At 40.7% G+C, this 20961-nt stretch overlaps 1 protein-coding gene across 1 annotated transcript in view; it reads left to right on the forward strand.

Annotated features, from left to right (window-relative positions):
• The window catches only part of LOC115472384 (nephrocystin-3-like), a 228543-nt gene that overhangs the window by 36227 nt on the left and 171355 nt on the right, over positions 1 to 20961 (forward strand). Inside the window, exons 8-10 of the mRNA XM_030206641.1 lie at positions 4022 to 4172; positions 15230 to 15304; positions 18308 to 18487. Of these exons, the coding sequence (XP_030062501.1) occupies positions 4022 to 4172; positions 15230 to 15304; positions 18308 to 18487 (406 nt within the window). The remainder of the gene's footprint in view (positions 1 to 4021; positions 4173 to 15229; positions 15305 to 18307; positions 18488 to 20961) is intronic.

Genomic DNA, 20961 nt, shown 5'->3' on the forward strand with positions numbered 1-20961 from the left:
TGAGTTTCCAGAGGTGGGCAGAGGCTTGGTCTTAGAATCTGGGAGTACATATCATTGAGGATGTGTTCAGGAGATTAGTTTGTCATCTGCGATTCATAGTTCTTTTATAGGGTGCATATATCCCCCAAAAAGGGCATTTCAGATGGGAATCATCCCAAATAGCAAATGTCTTAAATGTGCTGCAGAGTTGGCTTCTCTAGGCCTCATGTTTTGGTCTTGTCCGGTAATACAAGATTTTTGGAGTGCAGTGTCTGATAAGGTTTTTCAGGTTTTTAGATTTCATCTCCCATTGGATCCACAGATTTTGTCTCTTTGATCATTACGCAGGTCCTGCTCCTAAGCCATCCAAGAACAAATGAATGTTGTATGTTTTTAGTGGCACGGAGGATAATTTTAACTCAATAGTTGAGTAATGTACCACCTAATGTAACAAAGTGGCTTAATGCATTATATGCTGTTATGATTTTGGAGCACTACAAAACGGTATGGACTCTTCCTGCAAGGTGCAACAGATTTGGGAGCCACTTTAGAGTATCATGCCACACAGAGCATGTATCTCCCCTTTAACGGTGCTATTACCCAGGCTTTGGTAAGAGTACACCAGGCCTGTGGGACCTTGAGATTTTTGGAAGGGGAGGGAAAGGGGGAGAGTTGGGTGGTTTGGGGGGGGGGGGAGTAGAGTTAATTGTTAGAAATATATGTGTTTACTACTGATGAGTTGCTCTTTTTCTGTTATTGAATAAAAATATTTTTAAAAAATGGAGGAAAATAACAGATTCTTTGTTGATCAGCATCATCAAATAAGGATATTGTCTGAGATTTCCCTCATCCTCCAAGAAGGCTATTGGACTAAATACAATAGAACCAGTTTCTCCTCAAGAAAAGAATCAAGGGTTCTATTCCAGATACTTTCTCATCCTGAAGAAGTTGATAGCAGGAGGACTGCAAGCCATTCTGAACCTCAGAGACAGCAACATTTTTTTTTCTCCTGTAAGGAAATTTCAAGATAAGCACTCTACCCACCATTTCCCTCTATTTAAACAAAGGGAAGTGGCTGTGTTTGCTTGATCCTAGGATGCTCACACTCGTCCTTATCCATCCCATTTACAGCTAATATCTTTGTTTCACCCTACTGGCCTACCATTTTCAATGTGATGACCTTTCTTTTGATGTTTCTTCAGCCCATAGAGTGTTCAACAGATGCTTTGCGGAGGTAGCACCTGCGTGCACTGACGTTTACTGGTTTTTCCATATCTCAACAATTGGTTTCTAGCAGCTGTGTCCCTGGATCATCAAACAGATGAGGCTTTAACCCTACTTCATTTCTTGGAATTCTTCATTAATTTCAACAAGTCCACCATCCTGCCTATCCAAAGATTTTCCTTCACTATAGTACTTCTGGGCACAGCTCAAGAAAAGCTTTTCTTCCATTACTTGTCCATCCTATTCAGATAATAAAATGGTCCACACTAGTTGTAGGCAGAAACTACTTGGAAATGCCGGGCCAATATGGCATCCAAAATGCATATAGTCCCTTTTGTTTATCTCAAAATGAGAAAACTGCAGTGAAACTTAATTTCATTAGAATCGAACATTCCAACCTCTTTCTTCATATGTTCACCACATTGGGTAAGGAACTCTTCTTGGCCTTTGGAGGACACAAGATATATGAACAAAGACAAAAAGGCTTCCCTGTGTCAATCATGTGGAGTGGAGTGAAGGGGTAGCTTAGCAAATAGAGAAGCAGATTGTGAACCAGGGAAGCCAGAGTTCAAATCTTCCTTCTCTTATTCTTTTGAGACCTTGGGCAGGGAAACAACTCGAGTACCTGAATATGTAATGTGGAAAGGGCAAGCAATAAGTAATTTGTATGTCTTCTTTATAGTTAGCATATGCAATCAGGTGGCAATGTTTTGTTTAATAATTTTATAAACCACCCATTAAAATATCTGCGTAGTTCACAAAATATCATGCAAAAGAATAGATCAACAATATATAAATTGTAAAAACAGAAATAATATATTAAAAAAAAACATTGAAATCCTTGCTATAAAAAAGCTCCACTACTTAGCACATGCAGTAATACTATTTATTGTCTGTTGTCAAGACCAAAGGCTTGTGCAAATAAAGGAGGTCTTTAATCTTTTCTTCCATTTTGTCACCAAGTATGGGTTATGCCCATCCATCAGCAGGTGGTGAGAGACAGTTCTTATGAGCTGTGCTTTATAGGATACTGTGTTTCATAGCCAGGATTGCCAACTCGACAGTTTTCCCGCGGAATTGGGCGGCTTTAATAAATTGCCTGCGGGCATTTTTGAACAGCTGTGGGTTGTGACTTTTTGGGCTGTTTCCGGATCTCTCTCCTGTTGGTCATACTGAACTGGTACACAGAAAAACAGCAGATCCAGGAACAAATGAAGCATAAAAGGTCTTTATTGAACGCTAAATCAGGATGGCCTTGTTTTGAAATGTCTTTATCAAAATAAAACAGTTTTGTAACAGTAATGCATAGTAAATACACCAAATGATAGCAGTTTCTTCATAAACTACCAAATGGGAATAGTTTTTTCCAAAGAAATGCCAAAGAGAATTCTTGTATAGCAATATATAGCCTTTAAAAAGACCCACAGACAAAAGAGGAGAGTAGGTAGGCTTTTCCAAATTGCACAAGAGCAACTCTATGATTCTGTACGTGATATTTTATTAGAATATCACGTACAGAATCATTGCATTGCTCTTGTCATTTAAAAGAGCCTACCTACCCTACTCTTTGGTGTATGTATTATGGTCGTAGGGATAGAACATTCCTCACAGTTCATGATTGATCTTGCCTTTAAAAAGACCATCGTACCAAATTGTGCTCCATGTCAAGTATCTGATTTATGGTTCAATAAAGATCTTTTATCCTTCTTGGTACCGTGATCTGTTGGGTTTTTTTTTTTTCATGTTCCCCTTGGATGTGGATCTTTGCTTCTATTTATGTTTTGCTCGACTGGTGACAGTTACTTCACACTACCAACATATTACACTGCAGCTCACTACACTTCATTGGCTTCCAGTTAGGTTCTGTGTGATGTTTAAAATATTGTTCCTTATTTGTAAGACTCTCTTTTATGGTGCTCACCACTATATTGCATCCACAAAATTTATACTCCTTCTATCTATTCCATCTCCGAGGAAGGTCCACTTTGAAGAAACTAAGGCATGCACATTTTCCTTTGCAGATCCAATAGAGTTGAACCATTTACCACAACATCTAAGGACATAATAGATATTAAGAACTTTAGAAAACAGCTGAAAACACATCTGTTTACTAGGCTTTCTCTTGGGCAGCTAATCCAAATACTAGATTAACATTTGTATTTCAGGAGGAATTTGGGGTGTGTATTTCCTTAGCTGGGGCTCTTCTTTTTGTCAACTATTTTGGGGTGCCAGGATTTTGCAGATAGTTTATAGTGATTCCATCCTACTGGTTTTTAGCTACGTAATTTTGTCTGTCTGTATCTTCATTTTGTATTTGAATTTTTCATTTATGTTTTATTGTGATACTAGATTTTAGAGCAAACTATAAACATAAATAAAATATCTGACTAATCAGAATTGTTAATTTGACTCCAGTATATTTTCCCAAACTTGTTTAAAATACTCCTTGCCCTGATAGGAGCGTAGTATCAACAAGTATAAGAGTTTAGGTATTGGAATCATTGTCTTATATGGCAAAAGACATTCAAATACAATGAAAGATGGAGATATTCTCCATCCTTAACTAGTCCTGGGACTTACTGATGCATAAAGTTCTTTCTGGAAGAGATGGTCTGCTTTTACAATTTCTTGTTGTGTTCTAAGGTCAAATTGCTCAACACTGAACGTTTTAAGTAGCTGGATTATTTCAAGGAGGTATGGGCAGTGAGGGTAATGTTGTTGCATGGTGTTAGCAGAGGGGGGACCAACTATTATAACAATAATATTATTTTTTTAAGACAATCTAAATATAACAGAAGAATTCTGATTTCTGATTTAGCTGTTTGGTGGAGGACTGCGAGGAAGCTTTCTTTAAAAACACTGAAGCAAAACCCCGACTAATTTATCACAGAATGAAGGATGGAGAAGCCAACTCAGATCTTGTGCAGCAGCTATTGGAGCGGGACGTGAATAAGGCTAACAAAACAAAGGTCAGATATAGGTAGAAGTTGTTTTATGATTGATATGTGTGTGTAGGAAATAGAACATTTGTGTTAAACTTCTGCTCAGAGACTTGGCATCCGTATGGCAACCAAAAAAAAAATTGAAAGATGGCTAGAAATTATATATCATTATTTTTTATTTCAATTTTGTGTTCCAAAAGCAGAAATGGTAAAGGACTCTGTTGCTAGAGTAGTTGTTATTAGTCTCATTAGACCCTCTGATCTTGTGCAGAAGACTTCTGATCTGAGGGGCCCTTTTACAAATGTATTTATTTATTTATTTGTGGCATTTATACCCTGCTCTTTCCTGCTCAATAGCAGGTTCAGTGCAGCTTACAAAGTGTGGTACAAAGTATCACAGAAATAATACAGGGATGGAACCAATGTATCAAAGAGATGACATAATTACTTAGATTAGGTTTAGTATGGTACGATGTATCACAGAAATGATACAAAGTATAGAACAAAGTGTCGCAGGGACGGGTAAGGGTTGGTAAGCCCAACACAGGCTTACCACACAGTAACCCAGAACTACCACTAGCCCAACATGGCAGCTGGCGGTAGTTCAGCCTCGAGTGTGCGCCATTTCCGGCACAACGTAAAAAGTTTATATTTTATAGCGCGGTGCTAACCCTGCAGCAATCGGGCATTGCCACTCGCCTGATTACCGTGGGAGCCTTTACCACCACCTCAGTAGGTGGAGATAAGTGCTTCCCCTGCATGGCCGCATGGTAAGTGTAATCCTACTACATGGCCATTTTTTTTAAGGGCTTTTTATCCACCGTAGTAAAAAGGGCCCTGCCATTCGGGAAAAATGGCTTCCGCTGCTTCCATAGGGCCCTTTTTCCCCGCAGCTTAATAAAAGGACCCCTGAGTTTGCTGGCTGTTCTCTAACACCAGAGTCCTCTGCCACAGAGATTTCAATTCATTATAGAGCAGGGGTGTCCAACGTCAGTCCGTGAGGACTGCAAACAGGAGTGGTTTTCAAGTAACTCGTAATGAGTATGTATGAGAGAGATCTGAATGTAATTAAGGCAGTGCATGCAAACATACCTCATGCATATTGATTGACAAAAAAATGACGAAAATGGGGAACAAAAACTAAAAAACTGATCCCTATATGTGTATAGAAACAAAAATCAAACAAGGCGATCCAATCAAACAGATACTTTATGAAAATTATTGAATATATTTAAACTAGTAAAAAAAGGCCCGTTTCTTGCTGAAATGAAACGGGCGCTAGCAAGGTTTTTGGCGGAGTGTGTATGTTTGAGAGAGTGTCTGTGACAGTGACGGTGTGCGTGAGGGAGAGTGAATGTGCAAGTGTGTGTGTGTGTGAGAGACGGTGAGAGTGGGTGCAAGTGTGTCTGTGAGAGAGTGTGTGTTTATGTGAGAATGAGTGTGTGTGTGTGTGTGTGTGAGACAGTGAATGTCCTTCGCTCTCCCCATCTCAGGTCTGAGGACCCCCTACGCTGTGGTGTGAGGACCCCCGCTCTCTGTGCTCTGAGGACCCCCCTCTCTCTGTGGTTTGAGGACCCCCTTCCCCCCTCTGTGGTCTTAGGGTCTGCCCTCCCCCCCCCCCCCCCCCCCCGCATAGTTTACCTTCAATAGAGTCGATGCGGGTTGCCTGTACCAATGAATCTTCGTATTTAGCAGCAGTGGCAGGCTGGCTTCAGAGTAGGCTATAGTAGTGAAGTCAGGGGGTTAAAATAGGTTTTGTTGCAGGTTTTCGGTGTGGGCACGCGATTTGCAAGCCCCTTCCCCCCCCTGGCGATATCACCCGACCCACTCGCCCCTCCCCCCCCTGCCCACATGAACCCCCTCGGCACCCGCAAATGCTAACTCTGTGGCTGCTGCTGCTTCTCCTGTTCAGCAGCAGCAGCCGGAACATAAAGAAACATTTTTTAAAAAGTTGTTAAAGTAAAACGCACCTGTGCAGCTGCTGCTCCTCTCCCCTCTGATATCGGTGCGCTCCTCCGGGGTCTTCTCCAGGGGCAGCAACGTAAGGAGAGAGGAGGAGCGGCTGCAGAGACGTCAGCTGTCTGTTCTCTTTTTTTTGTTGTTGTTGTTAGTGTGGGAGAGCGGGTCAGCTGGGCGGCAGGTTCGGGAGGGCGGCAATGTTGGGGCGGCGGTATTGTCCTGAAGTGGGCGGTAGTTTCGGAAGGGCGGCAGTGTCCTGCTCAGCTGGGCGGCAGGGGCGGTTAGGTTACGCGGAGGGGGGCAGAGTGTGGGAGGGGCGTGAGGTGTAATAGGATAATAAAACTCACCCTCGACGTTTGCTCCGCCTTCGATGTCATGACGTTTGACGCGAGGGCGGGGCCTGGTGGCTTCACCACCACGAACCTTCGAACCTGAAGGAACTGTTGTCAGTGGCTTGGCTTCACTGACGTCAGTGTCCTCAGAACGTTGAGGGTGAGTTTTATTATAGTAGATAAGTTAGTGATGTGTACTCAGAACCAAGTACCCTCAACAAAGGACCACCTACCATCCCATCATCGCACATAAGTCATCTTATAAAATCAATCAGTAATACTGTATCATATGAAGTAAACATAATCTCAATGATGAAATATTCAAAATCAGCAAATAACTGTAAAATAAAACAATTTTTTAGGACTTACCTTATGATGGAAAAAGTCCTTAAAATCCATCTGAAGTGGAACAGTACTATATGGTGGTAGGACAGCCTTCGTGATTACTCTCAAAGTAATTGGCTCCCCATTAAGGAACGAATTGCCTTCCAAGTTCTGCACCCTGATTCACAGGATTATTTATGGTGAGTTCCTGGATACATGTTAGATCTAATTGACCTACCACCCAGAAACAGTTCCAGTCTTTCCCGTTCTTACTTAAACTTACATTATCCAGTCTGCAACAGTCTTAAATACAAGTCTACCTACGCATCCAGTTTCTCCTTCATAGGAACACAGCTCTGGAATGCACTACCTAAATTCTTAAAATAAACTCAGAATCATCTAAATTTCAGGAAATTACTGAAGACCACCTTGTTCAAGAAGGCCTACTTTCCTGACTCAACCTAATTTACCTCTTCTTTTATTACAGCAAAATCCATGGACCCTATCTTCCTTACTCACTCTTATCTTTGTTGTCTATAAGATACGTAAACATTTACTATTTTACTATTACATTGTTTAATTGTATTTTAATGCACTGTAGTTTTCCCTACAGTCTTGTGTAAGCCACATTGAGCCTACTACTAGTGGGGAAAATGTGGGGTATAAATGTGTTAAATAAGTACATTTAAAAACTCAACGCATACATGTCTTCATATATTGCATATGGAAAAATGAATGCATTGAGGTTTTTTGTTTGTTTTTTTTTTAATCATTTTGGGAGTAATCACAGAGGCCGTCCTACCACCAAAAAGTTCCAAAGCAGATCTTAGGTGGTCTAGTACAAAGAAAATGTACTTCACAACACATTTATATGGATACGCCATTTTACTCACAAGCATTGCAGTATCTTGCCCGGTTTTCTCAACCGTTCCATCCAGTTTCTTAACGGCCATCCAGATCGTCCCAGCGTCAACGTCTTGGGGGCAGCCACCTCTTTGGCTGTCCTTGCACTTCCCAATACAGCTGCTTCCTCCTGGATCTGACCCTACTGCTTCTGGGCTCAAACTGAGGACTTTCCTCCGAGTCTGTCGCCACTTGTTCAGACATGGCTGCAGCTGGACAAAGCGATGCTTCAGCTACCAGAAGGGATAATGAAATATCATGCCCCAAAGTGCCGGGCTCTCCTCACCCTGGACTTCAAGTTGGGAACATGCAGGCTGGATCAAGGATGATGGAATGGCTGGCAGTGGGACAGCCCACACCATCCCCTTCCTCTTTGTATGAGGCATCAAAAAACCCCAGAAGACTAAAGTAGAGAGAAGAAAATCTCTTCAGATAGCTGGAGCTCCAAATCCTGCAATCCTATTCAGTCACCATCGTAGCCACACCTCCTAAGTGGAAATGATCTTATTTCTTTTTTAAATTTTTTCTTGGCATACTGTTGTCTGTCTCTATATTGTGGGCTACAGTTTGTTGGTTTGTTTCATTCAGTTTAATGATTATTTTTTTTAACTTTTTCCAAACAATACTATTGTAACTCTTATAGTTGAAACCTAATTAAAATAAATGTAAATAGATAGACTAAATATGCTTACAAACTAATAATCAAATCTTTATTACATAGGATCTAACACCCAAACATTTTATCACACAGAACCCAGCACAAAAAGGCAACTTAAACCAGATCTTAAGAGAGCTGACCAAAAACCAAGACAAGGCTTTTTAAATTTTTTTTTAATTCTGAAACTAACCTTGACTTGTATTCGAAAGGTAGCCCATTCAACAGTTGAAGCATTATCTAGATAAAGGATCTGTATCTAATTCTGCTCAGTATGAATGACTTCACTGTTGGCATAGCTAATAAAAGCCTTGGCTAGATCGTAAAGTATGAGATGGTATATGTATCAAATGTTTAGACCCCATCCCTTTAAGAGCTTCAAATACACAAGAATCAAAAATTTTGAACCCTCAGAAGGTAGCAACAACTATAGCTATTTTAGTGGAATGCGGGATTTGGTAACATAGTAACATAGTAGATGAAGGCAGAAAAAGACCTGCACGGTCCACCAAGTCTGCCCAACAAGATAAACTCACATGTGCCATTTTTTTGTGTATACCTTACCTTGATTTGTACCTGTCTTTTTCAGGGCACAGACCGTATAAGTCTGCCCAGCACTATCCCCGCCTCCCAACCACCCGCCCCGCCTCCCACCACCGACTCTGGCACAGACTGTATAAGTCTGCCCAGCACTATCCCCACCTCCCAATGTTTCTCTCTTCATCCACTTATAGGCTCAAGGAAGTCTTCCAAGGTTGAAGCTTCCATTAAGTCTTCCAAGGTTGATTTGGTGTCAGAGGTAATGGTGTTGGGTCTGCTGGGCCATAGTGATCATAACATGATCAAATTTGTTAATAACTGGTGTGAAGACACTAAGGAAATTCAGTTTGGCAGCATTTAGCTTTCAAAAGTCAACTCAATAAAATGAAAAACATGGTTAGAAAAAGCTAAAATGAGCAGCTGTAAAGGTGAGGCGTTTAAATCAAGCATGGACATTGTTTAAAAATACCCGGATTAGATGTATTTCACATATTTAAAAAAAAAAAAAAAAGGTGGAAGGAAGGCCAAATGGCAGCTGACATGGTTAAAAGGTGAAGTGAAAAAGTCTAATGCAGCCAAAAGAACATTGTTCAAAAAATGGAGAAAGGATCCAAATAAAGAGAACAGGAAGCAGCATAAGCACTGACAAGTTAGATGCAAAGCATTGATAAGGAAGTTTAAAAGAGAATTTGAAAAGAACCTTGCTGTAGAGGCATAAACTCATGGTAAAACCTTTTTTTAGGTACATTAGAAGCAGAAAGCATTTGAGGGAGTCAGTGGGGCTGTTAGATCATGAAGAGATAAAATGGGACACTCAGGAAGAACAGGCCAAAGCAGAGAGACTAAGGGTCCCTTTTACTAAAGCTTAGTGCATGCTAAATGCTAAGAAAACCATTTTATACCTATGGATTTTCTAGCATTTAGTGCGCTAATCTTTAGTAAAAGTTAACTCTTTGATCTTTACTGAGGAGAATGTGAAGGATCTACCTGTACCAGAAATGGTATTTAAGGATGACCATGCATAAGAGCTAAAACAACTCTCTATGAACCTGGGAAATGTAATAAACCAAATCAACAAGTTGAAGAGCAGGAAATCACCTGGACCGGATGGTATACACCCTAGAGTACTGAACAAACTCATACACAAAATTTCTAATTTACTGTTAGTGATCTGTAGACTATTGTTAAAATTGTCCATGGTACCTGAAATTTGGAAGGTGGCCAAAGAAATACCAATTCTTATAAAGGGTTCCAGGTGTGATCCAGGAAATGACAGACTGGTAAGCCTGTCATTAGTTTAATGGGACAGAGTGAACATGGATTTAGACAAGGGTCATCCTGCCTCACCACTTTGCTACATTTTTTGAAGGTATGAATAAACATGTGAATAAAGATGAGCCAGTTGATGTAGTGTATCTAGATTTTCAGAAAGCTTTTGACAAAGCCCCCCAAATAATCAAAGATTAGTGTACTATGTTAGCTATGAAACCAGTCTTGAATCCTGTATGTAATAAACACCTTACCACACTTCTGCTGTGAAAGAGACCCTGCCTACAAGACCAGGTGACCCCTGCAGCTATGAGTAGAGGAAAAGGGTGGGGGAGGGCTAGCACTGAATACTTTAAAAGAACTGCCACTGATAATATCTAATTTCTACTAAGTCCAGCAGCATAGAGATTTTGCAGTTCTTAGGTCTGCCTCTAATCCTGTAGTATTGAATAGCCAAAAAAGTAACCGGCAACCTTACATAATAAGTACATAAGCACTGCCATACTGAGAAAAGACCAAGGGTCCATCAAGCCCAGCATCCTGTCTCCGACAGCGGCCAATCCAGGCTTCAAGAACCCCTGGCACACACTCTCATTCTCACACACTCTCTCTCTCTCTCTCTCTCTCTCTCTGTCACACACACACACTCACACATTCACTCTCTATCACACACTCACTCTCTCAAACATACACACTCCGAGGAAAACCTTGCTAGCGCCCGTTTCATTTGTGTCAGAAACGGGCCTTTTTTCCTAGTTGTGATAATAAATTGTATAAGTGGATGGGGGATGCAGTTTGCAGGAAGAAGGAAATAGAGACAGGAGAAGCTGGGCAAGAGACAGAGCAAAGAGATGCTGGAGGGAGTATAGGGACAGGGAAATGGGGTAATGCAGGAAATGGGGGGGGGGAGGATAGGGATTAAGAAGGGTAATGTTAGGTGGAAGGGAAGAGAATAGAGAAGGAGCAGATGGTGCACATGGAAGGGATGGGAGGGGAAGGGAAAATAATAGGAGGACATTATTATTATTATTAACATTTGTATAGCGCTACCAGACGCACGCAGCGCTGAACACCTGATACAAAGAGACAGTCCCTGCTCAAAAGAGCTTACAAACTAAATAATACAGACAGACAAGGAGATGGTGCACTTGGATGAATGGGAGGGTAGGGGTAGGGAAGAGATGAAACAGTAAGATTTGAGAAGGAGGCAGAAAAATGGAAGAAAACAGAATGTACAAAATCATTGCCAAAGATGGATGTATGGTAGAAAATTAAGAAGAGAGAGAAAAAGAAATAGCAAATGGACAGAAAACCCTGGAAACAGAGTTAAGAGCTCAGAGGGAAGTGCAAGCAGACACAAGGAAAAAGATGATTAGAAAAATAATATCACCAGATAACAAAGGCAGGAAAAATAATTTGATTTTCAGTTTAGTGAATGACATATGTCAGTTTTGAGAATTTATACCCTAAACCGTGATATCCTCACAAACCTTTCTCCCCCCCCCCCCCCCCCCCCCCCCAAAACAAGATTGGATCCAAACCCACTCAACATACCAATCCAATTCACAAATCACAGCCCAACTCCATACTCAATCCAAAATTACTAGGTTGTCCTTTTACTAAGGTTACCTAGATTGTAAGCTCTTTGAGCAGGGACTGTCTCTCTATGTCAAGTGTTCAGCGCTGCGTGCGTCTGGTAGCGCTATACAAATGCTATTAGTAGTAGTAAGGCGTGACAAAAAGTGGCCTTCGGTAGTGTGGGCATATGTATTTGGTGTGCATCAGCCCAGTTTTTACCACATTTGGGGAAAAAGGGCTTTTTTTCAGTGGGCCAGGAAAAGGGTCAGCAGTACAATTGAAACCAGCGTGCGCCTATTTACAGCCTGAGCCCTTAATGCCACCCATTGATCTAGCAGTAAGGGCTCATATGCCACATGCGCGGTGACCGGTCAGTGTGCACCAACTGCTGATTAATAACGCTGGAAATGCCGTGCATTGTAGGAAATAAATAATTTGTCACGGCATTATGTGCACATGCCAAATGCAAAATTACAGCCAAGGGGTGTGCTAGCCTGGCAGTAGTCTCATTTTGGCGTTTTCTACACATGCGTAGAACCTACCATGCCTTTGTAAAAGGGCCCCTAGATGACTTGGGTCCTATACCTCTGCCTTCACCACTCCCTTGTACATCTGTCTGAATAGCCAATGTTTTCACAGCTTTTCTAAATTTAAAATCTTATCAGCTGTGGAATTCCTTTTGTAATTTGATGAGTTATGATGGGTAGGAGTGGTACTGAGATGGTATCTCCATTAGTTGGAAAGTAAGGCTAGTGCCAGGCAGACTGCTACGGTCTGTGTCACATAAATGGCAAACACAGATTGGGATGGGCTACAGTGGTCTTACGGCAACTCTAGTAATTGGGACTGTAAGGCTAGTTCCAGGCAAACGTCTACAGTCAGTAGCTGGAAACTAAAGCAAGTGCCAAGTTGACTTTTACGGTCTGTGCTTGACAACGGCAAGGATAGATCAGGATTAGGTATTCATATTTTCTATCACATTCATATCATAGGTTATGAGTGTTGATGTTATGTATGTCATTGGGGGTGGGGAAGATATCTTGCAGTTGAAATTAGTAAATACAATTTTAGTTATCAGTTTTGTTGGATTGTTGGTTTAATCATATATTTGTAATGTATGTTTCTATGCTGTGGCCATAATAAAGCAACTCTGGATTATTGGCATGCTGTTGGGGAAATTTAGCCTATATGTGGTATTGTCTTCCAAAATTGCATCATATATAACTTTCCATATGTGATTGGCATGGTGTCAAATTGCTGACTGCCCTGTTTGTGATACCAGTTTTTATTCGTGAAGGTGTGTAATCTGCACAGAATGATGAGTGCAGCTCTGGCCACCTTATTGAGCAGACTGAATGAACCAAGCAAGTCTCCATCTGCTATCAATTACTATGCTCCAACATACAGGAACAGAAAAGACCATTTATCTGCTCTTTCTTTTGAAAACTTTGATTAATTTGTGGTGCAAACAGCAAGCTCCAACCTTCTGAAAGAAGGGACTTCCCTAGAGCACAACCTATCCTTGGGACTAACCCTAGGAAATATTCTTCATGGAAAGGGTGGTAAATATGTGGAATGGCTTCCCAGAAGAGTTAGACAAAGACTGTATCTGAATTTAAGAAAGATTAGGGCAAGTACTTAGGATCACTAAGGAAGATGAAGGGAAAGTAGAGGGTATGGATGGGCAGACTGAATAGGCCATATGGTCTTCATTTGTTTCATTTTCTCTGTTTCTTCTACTTAGTCCTGCAAGTATTTTTAGGACTTGTCTGTTTACTACTTTAAAGATAAGCATGTATTCTCTTGTTTTATTTTTAAGCAAACTATTAGTAATAATCCCCTGGCTTTTAAAGAAAAATGAATAGATTGGAAATTGTCTACTATAATCCTGATATTTAGAGAGAGGCAAAAAAAAAAACCTTGTGAGGTTAACTGAAGCCTGGTTTCATGGTACATAACATGTAGCCCAGTGCTAATGAGAGAGTATTATGTGGTTGAAAATAAGTCAAATATAAATATTATTTAAAAATAGGGCCTTGTTTATCTGAGGTAACTCCTTTAAAACATACCCATTTTATCAATAGGAAAAAAATATGCCTTTCAACCTTGTCATTAGTCATAAAACAGACTGTACCCTATGAGAATGTAATGTAGGCCAAAATGAAATGGACAGTTCAGAATTTCTCCAGTTAGTATTTATTTGCGCCACACACCAAAACAAAACAGGCATGGGAGGGAAGATTGGATGCAGGCAATCTGATTGTGACTAATAGAACGTAGCTCAGATTCATTGCTCCCCTCAAACTAATGCTCACACCAAGCTCTGTATCATATTCCAACAAAACTTGAAGGTTGTATTGTGCACAAGGTCATTTTCTTTATGGCAAGTTTGATTATTAAGGGCAGTTTGATGCAGACTCATGACTGATGCTCTTCTCTACTAGTACGGAACAACTCTAACATGATGGACACAGATTTTTAGAATAATTTTCAAATTGTCCATACTGGGAAAAAGAGCGCACATAATTTTAACCAGTGTTCAAAGGGAAGTTGTGCATATACTTTCACTTTGAAAATTGTTGCTTGTAGAAAGTAAATGTGATCCCTTGAACCTAATTTTTTGTGCGGGTAGAAGTTTGCTGGATAGTTATGTCTGAAGATTGAGCATTTCATAAGATTCGATGAACTGAAGATGTATACCCTGGAGGAAAGGAGAGACAGGGGTGATATATACAGACATTCAAATATTTGAAAGATATTAATCTACAAACAAACCTTTTCCAGAGACGGGAAGGTGGTAGAACTAGAGGACATGAATTTAGGTTACAGGGGGACTGACTCAGGAAAAACGTCAGGAAGTAATTTTTCATGGAGAGGGTGGTAGATACCAGGAATGACCTCCCACGGGAAGTGGTGGAGATGAAAATAGTAATAGAATTTAAAAATGCATGGATAAATCCAAAGTAATCCTGTAGGGAAAGAAAGGAACCAAACAAACTTAGCAGTATTTAGATGGCAACTCCAGTAATTGGGAAGCAAGGCCAGTACCGGGCAGGCTTCTACGGCCTGTGTCCTGATCATGGCTGAACAGATTTGGATGGGCTGGAGTGGGGCTTCGATGACAGCTTCATTAGTTGAAGAACAAGGCCAGAGCCGGGCAAACTTCTAGTCTATGCCCTGATCATGGTAAGGAAAATCATGATCAAGTATGTATATGTGGTAGACTGGATGGATTATACAAGTCTTTATCTGTCGTCATCTACTAAGTTATTATGTTAACATGCATACTTTTCCTCCCTCGATTTACTTGTCCCTGAAAATGCTTCTCTCCGTGTGGTGAAAAGTGCGTATTCCATAGGCAGCAGAATGGGGTAGCATAAAGCAAAGTAAAGATAGCTGATTTACCCAGGTAAAATACTTTTTATTTGCATGAATTGTTTAGAAAATTAGCCTTGTACCTTATATGTCTCAGAGCTGTTAAGATTGTTTTCTGAATGAGTGTTTTTCTTATACTTACATTTTAGATATTAGACCATGATGGAGAACCTGAGGAAGGAGCGTTTAAAACATACAGCCATGTGGAAAAGATCATTAAGCAGGTAAATGGTTATGATTTGATTTACCACCTTTCTGTGGTACAACCAAAACAGTTTACATTTATTATACACAGGTACTTTCTCTGTCCCTAGTGGGCTCATAATTTACCAGCACTTTTGTATGACTTGCTACTTTATCTGGGTACCTGCTACTTTATCAGTGGCTGCAAAAATGCTTACCCTAATATTCAGTGCTGGTATCTGAATATGACCTAGTGTTGAGTATCCGATTATGGGAAAAACCTGCAGTCTGACTGCCATGGGTTTATTATTAGCCCCTAAGTATCTTATACGACTCATGCCTCCAGCTATTTATTTGGTCTTCTTGTTTTCTCCCTTATGTCTACACTCCTAACTACTACTTTCCTCCTTCCCCAAGCATTCTTTCTCCTACCTTCCCCCTCTATCAGCATTCCATCCCTCTTTAGTCTGCGTTCTCTTCCCTCATCCTGAGTCTCAGCATAGAAGCCGACTCTGTGGGTGCTTGAGCACCCCCAATATTGAGAAAATTCCTTGTCTTTGTCCAAGGAAGGGTTATTTCCACTGGGCTTAGCACCCCCAATAATTTTGAAAAGTTGACTCCTTTGAGTCTCAGTGCAGCTATGTTACTACTGTTGCTTCACTGATTTCCTCTATGTAATCCCATCGTCCCAGTCCTTAAACTGCTATTTTTCTGCAGTACACACACAAAAAAAAAACCTGCATGTCTGCTATCATTATCTGCCACTGATTTACACCAGCACAGCATTATGTTAAAAGTCAGGGGAGGTCTGTATGTTGATTTTGTGCATCATAAGGTCAGCGCACAGGTTTTCAGCACCACCCCAGGGGTATCTTATTGCGATCAGTGAATAGTCAGCCATGTGTCCCCTCTTCCCCCTGGGGCAGCCTAAGGCCTTCCCTTACGTATGCCCCTTGTGGCCAGCATCTCTCCTTCCCTTCTCTACTCTCCACCCGCCACCCTCATAATATCCAGAATCTCCCCTTCCTTTCTCAACCCTCCCCTGTTTCCCTACCCCTCTACTAAGTAGCCAGTTTCTCCCCACCTCCCTTCCAGAACCTGTAGCTGAACTTCACTATGCTGCTGCCACCTTCCATCAAGCCAGCCTTTAAACAGGGTAAGAATGGTTGGCATGGAGCTTTGAGCTGATGCATGTGCTTGTGGCCTGCCTCTTCCTTTTCCCTCCAGTTTTCCTATTCGGATGGGGCAAGCTGTGGCAGGCCTTGAGTATGTGCATCTGCTTAAGACTTTGTACTGCCACCAACTGCTCTCATTTTGCTCAAGGGCTAGAAGTGACTACTGCTGATGTGACCTCCAGGTTTGTGCCACTGTAGGTGAACACTGGCCCGCCTAATGGTAGGGCCAGCCCTACAGGTTTTTAACAAGGTTGTATTGCAGGCACAAAGCTGTGGTAGGGTCTGTCTTGCTATTAGACTTCTGCCGGCCAGATGAAGAGGTACATCAAGCTGGAAAAAGCCCACAGGCTGTAAGTTTGTCACCCCTGGTCTATACTATATCCTTCCTCTTTTTCATCTCCTTAAGGATAATATAGGGTTTCAATTATCATTGCATAGACCTTTAAAATAGAAACCTGTCAGCTGGTTATTTTTCTGCATTATACAATGCCATCCTCCCCTCTTTCTTGGGTTTGATGATGGTTTGTAATATCTGTGTTATTAACTGTGTGTCTTCTGAGACTTTTAAAATAAGAATCCAAAACTTTATGAGGCAATTCTGAGACTGCACACAGAACTTACTTGCCCATTTCCAAAGATTTTTCCTTTTGAAAATCAGGCTGCTTGCAAAATGGGGCTACTTTTTTTGCTACATACATTGCACCTCTTAGTAGCAGGTACAATGAAGGCAACAAACTGTGAACAGTACATGAAGCTGATTACATTCATAAAAGTTTGAAAATTACCCTGTCTAATATTTGCTTCATTATTTGTTTTTAGGCATGACTCTTCTGACTTGTCTTTATATACAGTTTTTTATTATCTTGCAATAGAGGGAATATAGAGAACAGTAGTGATTTGTGTTTTTGTATCACTTCATTGTGTAATATGGCCCACAATTTCATTTAGTGTGCATTAACAGTATGCATGATTATAAAATGACAGCAGAAAAAATATGAAATGAAATGGAGTTTAATAAACAAGACCAAACAAAATGAAAATATTCTGTTTCCACACCTCTAGTGAGCAAGAGACCTTATTCTGGTGACTGTGTTGCCTCGCAAGGATCTTAATATATAGCTTGTCTCTGCTTTTTCTCCCTGCCCTAAGTGATCTACATTCTGATGAGACAGTGACTGAAACAGGAAGAGGGATGCCACCTTCTCACCATAGACCACCTGTCTTTGGAACCGAGTTATAGAACAGTCATTTCTTGCCAGCATTTCATTGGCTACTAGGACATAAAGTTACAGAGCTATAAGATTCCTACCCTTTTATAATGCCTAGTCTCATAAGGTCCTCTTGCAATTTTTCACAATCCTCTTGCGATGTAATAGCTTTGAATAACTGTGTCATCAGCAAATTTAGTTACCTCACTAGTTATTCCCATTTCTAGATCATTTGTAAATATGTTAAAAAGCAGTTGTCCCAGCACAGACCTGTGCGGAATATGTACCCTTCTCCATTGAGAATACTGACCATTTAACCTTACTCTCTGTTTTCTTTTAACTAGTTTTTAATCCATGATAGAACACTATCTCCTATCCTATTACTCTCCAGTTTCCTCTGGAAGTGTTTCATGAGGTACTTTGTCAAATGCCTTTTGAAAATCCAGATACACAATATCAACCAGCTCACCTTTATCCACATGTTTGTTCACCCCTTCAAAGAAATGTAGTAGATTGGTGAGGCAATATTTCCCTTCACTAAATCCATGTTGGCTTTGTCTCTTGCTTGGAGTGTTATGTGCTACGCCTTCTAGCTTTTTGCAATTTGCCACTTTCCCTCTGTGAAGGATTTTTCCCATATTTCTTTCTTTTCCTTTTACAGGACATTTTGGGCTGTGAAAGCACTAATCTCGAAGCCCAGGAGTTTGGCAGTGATGATGATCCTGTAGGTCCTGAAGAGGAAGACTTTGGAGATGTATTGTGGGATGTGCATGATGAACAAGAGCAGATGGAGGCTTTTCAGCAGGCTTCCAAATCAACATGTGAGCTAGGATTCGAGAAAGTAAGTGCATTAAAAGGTCTGCATTGGGGAAAGCCAGATCACTAGTAATTCTGAAAAGGCCTTTCCTTTTCTGTCATCAGCCTGCTGGCTTAGGCACTGGCAGAAGTAGAAGATCAAGGTGTCGGGTCAGCCTTTAAACTCCTGCTCTAGAAGTTAATAGAACCAATATTTGATTGACTTACTTTTATTATACCATTTCTTCAAAATGCATAAAAACAGTTTACAGTAAAGTAGAATTCAATGCAAATATGAGGAAACAATACAAACCCAAGTATACCTTATACACCACCAGCCCTAACCCAGTCCCCATCCTTACTAGCCATTGTATCCCTTTTGGGGAGGAAGGATGCCTGCTGTGCCAGGGCAAATTTTCCATAAGGAAAAAAGAAAAGAGGTACTTTAATGTATTAGGCAGTTTGAAGAATGAAGGGTAGGCAGCATCCCACACCTCGCTGTTTTAGACCCTTTTATGATGAATTGGAATTAAAGCAGCAGCCAGGTAGAAGCATTCATCACTATGTATTTAAGCCTCACAGGCCCAGAAGCATGGGCTTAGTTTGGAGAGGGCAAGGGGGAGCACAGCCCAGCCAAACGCTTCAGGTCATCATTAGAAAGGGGTGGGCCACATGGACTGTAGCCCATCTAAACATTGCTGCTTGTGCTGCCTCATTTTCTGTTTTTTGTCTGCCCCATGGCCCAGCGTGTCTCCCTTTCATACCTCTCTTTTTTCCAGCGCAGCAACCACAGATATAAAAACAGTCATATACACCAGGGGGCCTTTGCAGTCCTATGCGCTAAAGATCCTGCAATCCTGCTCTGTCTGACATTGCTTCCTGTTACAGTACTTGAGGGAACAACATGGCCTTCAGTGGCACAGGAACACAAAGGGTCTATTTTGCTTGATACTGCTTTAAAATCTGCTGTTGCTGCCCAGAGGCAAGCAGAGGACAGGTGTGTTATTGTGATGTTTTCGGTAAAGAGAAAATTAAGTGCTTTTAGAGGAAACTAATTCTGAATGGAAATGTGAGTGTGGATGACAGGGGAATAGTTAAATTACTGGGCCCTGCGGATTTCTGACCTAAGGTTGTTTGAATGGGGAGGGAGCTGCGATGGAGTGAAGATGTGTGCAAATGTGTGTAATGGTTTTAAAAAGAAAAGCTTAATTTATAGTGTCATGAGTTTTGATGACTGGTGAAGCTAAAGTGAAAATTTTAATGTACATGTTGATGAAAAATGGATGGAAATTTGGCTGGGAGAATGCAAGTGAGGTAATGGGATAATGTTTGGGTTGGGAATAGAGTTGGGATCTATACTTATTTGTTTATTTTGAAATAATAGAGGGCACAAAAAGTCGCATGTTAAGGCAGAACTCTTTTAGAAGGGTGCATTCATTCAGGAAGAGAGTTTTTGTTGTTAAGTTATTTAAAGAAAGAACTGTAGGGAGAAGAGAACCTGTTGTCTAGAAGTTGAAGCTGGCCTACGCAAGACAGAGAAGATCCAGGAAACTGTTCTATGGACCGTGGTTCCTACATCTGAGACTGTGACATAGGGAAATGGGACTTGATATACTGCCTTTCTGAGGTTTTTGCAACTACATTCAAAGCAGTTTACATTTATTCAGGTACTTATTTTGTACCAGGGGCAACGGAGGGTTAAGTGACTTGCCTAGAGTCACAAGGAGCTGCAGTGGGAATTGAACTCAGTTCCCCAGGATCAAAGTCCACTGCACTAACCACTAGGCTACAACAAGTAGAAAGATTGGCAGGAAAAAAATATACTTACCTGTTTCTGGGCTTGCCTTGACCCTCAGGGTGGTCCTGGAAAACAAAATTGTTACACAAAGAATCAGTTCCAGGAAAAACAATTAATCATAAAAGTTCTTCTATGATTCTAACCTTTTAGATAAGAAAAAGAGGTATTTCTCTGATATATTGGTATAACCCAAGCTTGAAATGTTGTTGTTGTGTTAAGAGAGCTCTGTAAAAGGGGAAAAGCTGCTGCTGTTTAAATGCTTATAATTAAAATTTATATTTATTATTGTTAAACTCCCTGGTTGGTGTAGAGTAATTTGGGGGAAATACTGTGATATATTTTGTACCATCATTGTATTACCTTGATCCGCTAACAAAGGGCTTACATTAATAAATCCCAATAAATAAGTAAAAAATAAACAAGGGGGAAGCAAAAGAAATGGGAAAAAAAAGCCAATAAATCAAAGGAGAGAGGAAGTAGTTTACACTTTATTTAGTTGTTGATATTTCGCAAACCATAAGATTAAAAGAAATCTAAGGGCCCTGTTTACTAAGCTGTGCTTGTTTTGAACGCGTGCTAAAAATGATCATGCGCTAACTTTAGAGACATCTATAGGAATATAATATGGGTGTCTTTAGCATTTAGCGTGCGCTAATTTTAGCACACGCTAAAAACACTAGCACACCTTAGTAAACAGGACCCTAAGTGATTTACATAAAATA

This window comes from Microcaecilia unicolor, chromosome 1 (assembly GCF_901765095.1).
Source record: "Microcaecilia unicolor chromosome 1, aMicUni1.1, whole genome shotgun sequence".
NCBI lineage: Eukaryota > Metazoa > Chordata > Amphibia > Gymnophiona > Siphonopidae > Microcaecilia > Microcaecilia unicolor.